The 9,596-nt window shown below is 52.0% G+C and overlaps 1 protein-coding gene across 1 annotated transcript; it reads left to right on the top strand.

Annotated features, from left to right (window-relative positions):
* Positions 1-4,481: 4,481 nt before the first annotated feature.
* Positions 4,482-9,042, top strand: LOC119279157. The gene is made up of 3 exons (XM_037560518.1): positions 4,482-5,502; positions 6,784-7,805; positions 9,031-9,042. The coding sequence occupies exons 1-3, from the start codon at positions 4,482-4,484 to the stop codon at positions 9,040-9,042; spliced, it is 2,055 nt and encodes a 684-aa protein (XP_037416415.1).
* The last annotated feature ends 554 nt before the right edge of the window (positions 9,043-9,596 follow it).

Genomic DNA, 9,596 nt, shown 5'->3' with positions numbered 1-9,596 from the left:
GGCGAGTTCAGGTTTGGCTAAGCCAGCAGCCCGGGCTGGTGGACGCGGTGACCATGTCCAGCCCTCCAGCTAGCTATGGAGAGAATCTTCTTTCAGCGTGGAGGCGCGGCGTGTGCGGCAGAGGGCGAGGAGGAGCACGTGCGAACGTGGGATGCAGAGGATGTAGCTTGTGTACTATTGGCCCGAGAGCAACTTGACTTACAGATCTGAAACGAGGTAGAAGAAAGAGTCGGGACGTTTTCAGGATATTTTAATGTTGCTGCTGGTGCCTGCTTGCTGCAGCAAGTGTATTTTACCAATTGTAGAGTTTCTTCATCATGCTGCAGTTGTTAAATTTTAGGTTCCGAGTAGCACAGACCGATGTTGCAACTAAGTATCTTTTCCTATTGCAATGTTCGAAGTCAGTGCTGTAGTGTTCAGATCATGACACCACAGCACTTCCTATTGCATGTAACAAGTGTTAGTTTTCTACACCCTCCGTCCTATAATATAATATAAGATCGCTTTTAAGCTATATTAGCTTGAAAAAAGATCTTATATCATGGGATAGGGGAGTATATTTTGGCAACACTCAATTTCGTGCCGTTATTCCCTCGAGGCGAATGAGCATGGCAAAAGTAAACGCATATGAGATATGACCCATGCAAATAGCCCGACTTGGAGCACTCCTTCGCACGCACCTCGAAGACTTGGAACGGCTGTTGTAAGGGGGTGTACCGCGTGCACATACCGTGCCGGAATCGGAATTTAGCCACACCTTTTCCTTAATGTAACCCCTCATTTCTTGCATCATATATCCACCTTGATTGAGTTGAGCACTTAAGCGCCTACAGGGTGGTACACGGCGAGCACTTGAAATCTGCCCCGCCTGACATCATCCAGTTCCACTACAGGATACATGAACACTCTTGCTCCGTGTGCGCTTCACGCGATGAGCGCTGCTCCATCCACCATGTGCTTCTCCAAGTGCGCGAAAGCGTCGACCTTACCCTCGCAAGTCATTCCCACAAGCGCGCGGCCAGGAAGACCACGTCGTACGCACCGAGCTTGGACGTGAGGTCCACGACATCGGCCGTGGGGAACGCCATGCACGCCCGCACGCCCTCGTCCTCTACGCCAGCCAGCTTCCTCGCCCAACCATTGACCATGCCGCACCGATCATAGTTGTCGAACCAGGTGTCCAGCTGGTGGTAGGTCGTGAGGAAGAGCGAGCTGAACGGCAGTGGGGCCGACCCGATGAACGCCACTCGGGCCATGTGGCTAGGCATTGACGGGCCAGAAGGTTGTCAATTACTCTCTCTGTTCCTAAATATATGATGTTTTGGTAGTTCAAATTGAACTGCGAAAACGTCATATATTTGGGAATGGAGGGAGTATATGAAGGAAAAATCAGTTGAATCGATTGAGCAGTTTAACAAGCTCTGGAGAGTGGTGCATGTACGTAGTATTGAAATGTACGGCGCGGTTCATGCGTGCACTTGCATAGACGGACGGGATGGCCTGTGTGGTGCGTCTAATCTCTCAGCGGGGCCTAGATAGAAGAAGCCAAAAGGAGAAACAAGAAGGATAAGTAGAAAGATGGCGAGGAATCTCGCATGTGCCCGTTGCATTAGCAACCATGTTACAGGTTGTTACCATGCGTCCTCCTGGTCCTAGGAGGATAACTATTAAGACATGAGTCGTACCTAACTCCGAGAAGAAGCCAACAAGAGAAACAAAAAGCATAGCTAGAAAATTAAGCGCGAGGAATCACGCATCTGATTTTTGCATTAGCAAGCATGTTACCATGCGTCCTTGCATCTTGCTGACTAGCCCATGATCTGGTAGCTAGCTTGACAATACTATATTTGGAATCTGGGGATATATAGGCCGATTAGTAGATAAAAATACGGTCTCCGGCATGTGCCAACCTGCCTACGGGCCAATGCTCCGATTCAACGTCCTGATGAAACAGTGGTCAGAGTAAGGCGTCGACCCACTCCTAATGAAAACGCCCAGCCAAATCCCAACCATCATTTTCCATGCATCCAAAGGCTGATTATAGGAGAATAATGGCTTTGCTAAACTAAATGGCCGGAGATTGGGTGCGTAGATTGGGTCGTTTTATAGGATACATTCTAAAAAAAATAATGGCTTTGCTAAACTAAATGACCGGAGAATAAAGGAGGAGATGATTATTAAAAAAAAGTGGCCGGAGAATATATTTTTAATGTCTAAGCTGATTTTCTAATAGAGCAATTTATTTCAGTGAAAAATACCACATGAAAAATGAACCTTAGTAAAAAAATGCAAATTACACTTTTCACTTAGATCAAATGAGAGGGAAGAAGGAAAGCGAAAAAAGAGAACTAAGAACATCTCTAGCCGAACACCTAAAAGGGCTTATCTTCGACGGGCTACTGACGCTCTCTTCAAACTTTCGGGGTTTCTTGCAGCTTTGGCGGCTGCTTAGCCGCCCTCAGGACCGCGACGCCATCTCCGCCTTCATCGCCGACCTCCGCTCGATGGCCGTCCGTCTGTCGCCGCCGCCGCCGCCCCCGCCGGAACCAGACTAGGCGTCCTCCCCTCCGGCTGTTTTCTTGTTTTTTATTCCTGGGCTTGTTGAGCTGTGCTCTCAGCAGAACCTTTGTACTTTGTTGTGAGACTTGGGTGTGTGTGTGTGGACTAGTCCTTGTATGTGTGCGCTCTGGCGGTTTGCTTTATTTATAAAGCGGGGCGAAAGCCTTTTTCGGTAAAGGGCTTATCTCATCAAAAAAAATTGAGGAGTTAATCAGCACATAGCCGAACCATCAGCCGCTTTAACCCCTCAAAAAATTCGAGGAAAACCCTCCGCCTGCCCTCGAGCAGCCGTGACAAGTTCTTTGCAAAAACCTCCTCACTCATCGACACCCCGTCGACCTCTCAGGTCAAGTTAGATTCGTTTGCCGGTGACCCCGTTGCCGGAATCAACCCATATCTTCCTCGTCATCGCCGCACTCTCATGGACGAAAAAGTCCACTGCCAAGCTTGGTTTCATTCAAAACGGAGCTGAGGACACGATCAAGATGCCCTAGAGCACCCACAGAGGAGCTAGGCGGCGACGGAATCACATCCACGCCATCGAAATTCCAAAAACCAGAGTTCGGCCTGCCGATCTTGGTCAACGAGCGGCTAGCATGACTTGGAGGAGAATCTTCCTCCTGGGGGCTTGCACCCCACGCACAGCCCCACCACCGACCCGTAGCCTGGGCATCGCCTCAACTTCGGCAGCAAGGCTCTCACCTCCTCCGCCCACAAACTACTCGACAAATTGCACATGTAAGTATATTTTTTCTGCTTTTTTCATTGTGTTTAACGGATTTTTAAAATCAAATTCAACAAGGAATATTGTATAGTGTAGATGAATATGTTAAAGGAGATGTTCTTCGTCGACTCTTCATCCAAGGAGGAGGAAGAAGACGTTGATAATTTTGAAATGGCCATTCCCATGATGGTTCACGAGGACTTTTAGCGACCGAGACTATATTGTCAACTGTGACTACATGGTAGCTACTACCTTGCAGATGGCATATATCATCCATGGACCACATTTGGGAAGACAATACAACGTCTTCAAGGCAACAAGAGGTCCCACTTCGCAGCACGTTAAGAGTCGATAAGAAAATGTTGAGAGAGCTTTGGGTGTGCTTCAAAAGTGTTTTGCCATTACTCGCGACCCTGCTGAGTATTGGAAGATGTTGCATCATCTTCCACAACATGTTAATTGTGGAAGAGAGAGACATGCTAGAGAAATTTTGGTACATCTCCAATAAGGACCCGTTGAGCCGAAACACAATGCAAAACAGGATACAAAGATTCCTCGCAGCAGCGCATCGAAGCATCGAGAACCGAGAACTTTCTGCCCGGTCTCATCCTAGTGGGTACGAGGCGGCGAGCTTCCTTAATCTAATCTAAGCATGGAGATGCAACTGTCATCTAATATAGTAATGCACCCTAGTGTATATATACTGCCAAATGCCCACAGCTACAAACCACGAAGCTTCGTTATCCTTTCGTTAAGAAGCAGATCCATGGAGCTTACAACTACTAGCATGCCCCCTGGTCAGTCTGTACTCTTGTAGTGCCATCCACATCCTGGCTTTTCCGCCGTTAATATCCTGGTTAGCTGCCGGCCGACCGCCGGCTCCTCGTCTTGGCGGCAAGATCAACTGATTTCGGACCTGTGCACTGCCAGCCGGTATGTATACACCGTCGCTTGTGAATTGTAATGTTCTTTTGCGGGGGCTGTGAGTTGTAATCGATCTGGCATCAGTTTTCAGTTACATAAGTATCACGTTTTTGATTATTAGGTGACTGAGGTTTTAATTTTTAGTTTGAGTATGTTATGCTTACCTGCCCCTCAAATTCACGTGTTTATCATACATTGAAATCTGACTTTAGTTTGGGTCTGACTGCAGACTGCAGAGGACAGAGTACAAAGAGGAGACGAGCAATTAGTAAGTATGGCTGCAGGGCCGCTGGAGCTGTGGAACCACCAGTCGATGCAGATCCTGGTCCTCCTCAGCTTCGGGCTCCAACTCGTCCTCTTTGTCTTCGCCGGGGTCTGCCGGCGTGAGGCCCTCCTGCCGAGGCTCCTCCTGTGGCTAGCGTACATCATGGCCGACTCCACCGCCGTGTACGCCGTCGGCCACATGGCGTTCAGCAGCGTCGTGCGGCCCGTGCGTGAGCAGCAGCTGGTTGCGTTCTGGGCGCCGTTCCTGCTGCTGCACCTCGGCGGCCCGGACAACATCACCGCCTACGCGTTTCAGGACAACCAGCTCTGGCTCCGTCACCTCCAGATCCTCGTCGTGCAGGTCCTCGGAGCGGCCTACGTCCTCTACAAGCACATCGCCTTCGCCGGCGGCGGCCAGGACGGGAAGCTGCTCCGGATCGCCTCGTATTTGATGTTCATCGTCGGCGTTGTCAAGTACGGGGAGAGGACGTGGGCGCTCAAGTGCAGCACCCTGGAGAGCATCCGCGCCTCCATCAAGACGCAGCCGCCGGCCATACACAATCATTTCCACCCTCAGGACGATGCCACGGATGAGGAGTTCCACTTGCGACGAGCACACACGCTGTTCCACGTCTGCAAGTTCACCATCGTCGATTCCTCGGTGGTCGAGCACGAGGATGACTCCATTTACGGACTGCAGGTGTACACCAGGAAGTTTATACAAGGCGTCGAGCTGTGGACGCTGATGGAGATCGAGCTGTCCCTCATGTACGACCTGCTCTACACCAAGGCGGCCGTGGTCCACACCTTCTTCGGCTACCTCGTCCGCGTCGTCTCGCCTCTTACCGTCACCACCTCGCTGCTCCTGTTCCAGTTCACCTCCAAGGACGGCCACACCAGAGTCGACGTCGCCATCACATACGTCCTGCTGGGTGGCGCCGTGTTCATGGAGACGACGTCGCTCCTGAACGCGTTGGCATCGTCTTGGATGTTCGCGTTCCTGACCGCCACCAGATGGAGCTGGCTCCGGTACACCGCCCTGTGCAAGGCTTGGTGCACGGCACAGGGTACATCGAGACTCGGGGGCCCTTTCGTCCAGCCCTCGCGTCCCTCGCGTCGCCCCCGCCCTGGGCGACTCGGGGGCCTCCAACCCTAGGCACAGCCACCGCGCTCTCCTTCTCCCCTCCTCGCGCCGCCGCCGGGTGAAACCCGCGTGGCAGACGGCGGCGGCGGGGGGACTCCCTCTCCCGACTCCCCTTCTTCCGCGGGCGGCGGATCTAGGCGGCAGGCGGCTGTGTCCTGCGGCGGGAGGCCTCGGTGAGCGGTGGCGGGGCGCAGGGCACGCGGTGGCGAGCCTCGGCAGGCGGTGCCGGCTGCGCGCGGGGCTGACTCCGGGGCAGCGGCGCGGGTTTGGATCCATCGTGGATCTGATCCTGTGGGCGCAGCCTCGGCCTCCCCTGCTCGGCCGGCGGGTCTCGGTGGGGGGCTTCTCCGTGCTGAGATCTGGCTAGCAGGATCATCCAGATCCCGGCAAGGACGGCGGCGACCCGTGCACGAGAGATGGAGGTCTTCGATCAGATCTGGGTGAAAACCTGTTATTGGCTATTGCCAAGGCCGGCGATGGCGATGCTGTCTGCGTCGTTCCCTTTCTGAAGGCATCGCTGTGGAGATGTTCAAGGCCACTCTCTGCTACCTTCGGGGGAAACCCTATATCAGTAGATCGGATGACGGCGGCTCTCTGTTTCCCTCCTGGGGGTGTCATTCTTGGAGGTGCACACGGACTCGAGGGACTAGAGGACGGCAACTTTGGTGGAGTGGTGCTTCGTCTTACACATTGATGGTGGCGGATCTCGGCGGCATGGTGCTGTGGAGACTCGGTGTCTGATGCGCGGAGATGGACTCGCGCAGGAGGAGGAAGCTGTCTGGCGTCATGGGGGCGTCGATGGCAGAGTGGCCAGACAAAGTAGAAGCCTCAATATGATCTGAAGACGGACCTGTGGAAGATGACGGCGACGACACACGAGTGCGTCTGATCGGATTGTGCCCCAGACCCGGTATGTGGCTCGGCTGGGGCTTTCGGATGAGTTTCGGCTTCCGACTTTTGATGTTAGGCTTAGGTGAGTGGTTTGGGTAGTGGCCCAGCTAGCACCCCTTCATCATTTTGGATAGGAGTAGCGTCATATGTTGCCAAGATGGTGGATTCAGGCACATTGTTGTAATACTTTGTAAGGTCCTCGAGAATAATCAATAAAGTGGTCGTATGCATCTTCCTAATGCAGAGGCCGGGGGTCATCCTCCTTTTCTAAAAAAAAACACCGCCCTGTGCAACGAGAGATGGGACAGGCTCCGGCGCGCAGTTGTGTGGCTTCACCATCTCGTCCAGGGTGATAGCTGGTACAAGTCAAGAAGGTGGTCCTACACCATCGGGCAGTACAACTTGCTGCACTTCTGCACGCGCCCCGCGGACACGCTGCTCACTAGCCCTCTGCTCGGTAGGCTGGCCGGGGTGCTGGGATTCAACGAGTGGTGGAACAGGAAGCACTACTCGGCGACCGTGGAGATGACCGATCCGATCAGGCGTCATATCCCTGTGTACATGACCCGGCTGTACAGTAAGGGGAAGTTCAACACTGGCATGCTGAGGAAGAAGTGGGGCGAGTATCCTCTAGACCGCCGTGGACTTTACCACAAAGGAGTCCTCAAGGACTGCCTCGGCGTTGAGTTCCAGGAGGGCATCATCATCTGGCACATCGCCACCGAGGTGTTCCTCACCAAGAGCGAAAGAGCCAAGGCCGGGGACGCTGCACCTGACGTGCACGCCATCAGGGTCATGTCCGACTACATGATGTTCCTCCTGGTGGAACGTCCCTACATGCTGCCGGGCCAGTCCCAGAAAAGGTTGTACGAACGGACCTGCGAGAGGCTGGTCACCATGGGATCGGCTGATCCTAGGTACCCTAGCCGTAAACGCGTCTTCAAGGACCTGTTCCGTCTACATGATGCTCCTCATTCCAGTATTTCTAGGGTCGCCGAGAGGGAGGAGCTTGTCAACAAATTGTACCATGAGTACAAGAACAGGGAGATCAACCCCCTTGCTCCTCGTCTCGCTCACATGGCTAGGCTCGCCAAGGAGCTGCTAGAGAAGGAGAAGGATGGGACGGTCGACTCCTTGGAGCTTGTCCTTGACGTGTGGACGGACATTCTCGTCTACGCCAGCAACAAGTGCACCAGGGAGTCCCATGCCCAGAAGCTCACCAGTGGTGGTGAGGTGACGACCGTCTTGTGGCTTATGGCAGAATACATCTACCAAGCATCGATTGCCCAAAGAGACGATGTAGTACTCTCTCCGTTCCTAAATACTTTGTCTTTCTAGACATTTCAAATGACTACTACATACGGACGTATGTAGACATATTTTAGAGTGTAAATTCACTCATTTTGCTTCGTATGTAGTCATTTGTTGAAATGCCTAGAAAGACAAGTATTCAGGAACGGAGGGAGTATAATTCATTAAGCCATGCATGTAAGCATGTTATCATCATGTGAAAAGAACATGGATGTAACTCGGTCGCGTCGTCCTCAGGGGAGCGGCATGGGTAGCCACCGCCCATGTTCCCGCCCTCCTCTCCCGCTCCCATCAACTTCGTTTGGGTCAGTAGCTGCTCAACGTGGATTACTGTTGCTTTTTTCTTTTCCTTCTTTTTTTCCACATGGACATAACTTCGGTCTTGTATGACTTTGTTGTTAGACGGTGTCTTTCTTTGTTATGCGGAGGACGGGAGTCATTCATTGTGTTTAATTTGTATCCTCTTTATGCCACATTATGAGTCAAAACAAATGCCGACATAGCGACGTGGTCACGGCCATGCGCTGGTGGCTGCCTCGCCCGGCCCAAGCATGGCCGCCTTCTGTTCGCTCGTGTTGTCCTCGTCGTCGAGCGGTTTCTCCTAGCTTGGTCTCGTACATGACAATATCATGCCATGGTGAAGCTTGGTTCTTCCAGAGGTCCCTCTTGCATTTCCTTTAGCTATTTGTGCTCATGAAATGTGGCGGACATGTACTGGAATCCTCTCAGGTGATTCCACCTTGAGGCCTCAGTCTGGTTTTCAATTCCCCTGACTGTGCATCTGGGGAGGATCTGTAACCAGCGTTCACAAGCCCGACTCTTCTAGGAGGTCTTGCACCCATGTGTTTGGGATGAACTATTGCTCTGTAATCCTTTTGCTTGCATGTGTGCAACACTCCCTGTTCTGTTAGGTGGAAATTAGTCGGGTTGAGCACCACTATGTAGATCCTTGCTTTTACTTTTTCAGTCTTTAATCTCTTGTAGTCTTGGCAGCCTTAGGCTGAGATCTTGTATCATGCTGGTTTCGTTTTTCAATGAGAAATGGAGCCAGGGAGGATGCCTCAATGTTCATGTAAAAAAATCACTGCTCACCGCCAACCCTTAGAGTATCGTTAATCATGATAAAGTTAGTAGGATACAACTTGCTAAATAAAGTGTATACGTTTAGTAGATTCTATACATGTTTTCCTGTCTTTTTATTCTTCTCTCTCAGCTAACTGAATAGCTCACTACAGATTTTTATTTGTTTCCTTCTCGTGTTTTCCTCTCTTTTTTCTCTTCCTCCGGCCTCGGCCTTCAGATCTGAGTCAGACGCCTGCCCCTCTCCATTGTTTCGTTAGCACATACCTGAGACTATATTTATCTACCCATCGGCCAATCACCCGATTCCGAATTTTGTATTCTGCATCTGGCTACCAAACTATGCAAGATACAAGGACGCATGGTAACAGCCGTAAGAGCAACTCCAACGCGGCGACCCATTTGGTCCGCTTGTTTTCGTTTAAATCACGGCGGACAAAAACACCGGTCCAATGCGCCGACCTAAATCTAAAACGCGTCCTCCAGTCATCCACGCCGGGGCTGCGGCACAACCCAGCCCAAAGAAAAAGAGAGAATTAAAAGAAGAAGAAATATGCCAACACCGGCGGATCAGAGAAAACAAAGAAGACTGAAGCCGCTGCTCCCACTGAAGAAGTCCCACCGCGGTCCTAGCACTCCAAAGCACCGCGTACCGACGCCTGGACTCGTCTGGGCGGCAGAGGTGTATCCACATTCACA

Source organism: Triticum dicoccoides, chromosome 3B (assembly GCF_002162155.2).
Source record: "Triticum dicoccoides isolate Atlit2015 ecotype Zavitan chromosome 3B, WEW_v2.0, whole genome shotgun sequence".
Classification (NCBI taxonomy): Eukaryota; Viridiplantae; Streptophyta; class Magnoliopsida; order Poales; family Poaceae; genus Triticum; species Triticum dicoccoides.
This window is presented reverse-complemented; position numbering and strand designations above follow the sequence as displayed.

Coding starts and splice junctions, on each gene's coding strand:
- LOC119279157 (XM_037560518.1), top strand. CDS start 4,482: ATGGCTGCAGGGCCGCTGGAGCTGTGGAACCACCAGTCGATGCAGATC. Junction 5,503..6,783: donor CAGATGGAGCTGGCTCCGGT/ACACCGCCCTGT, acceptor TTCTAAAAAAAA/ACACCGCCCTGTGCAACGAG.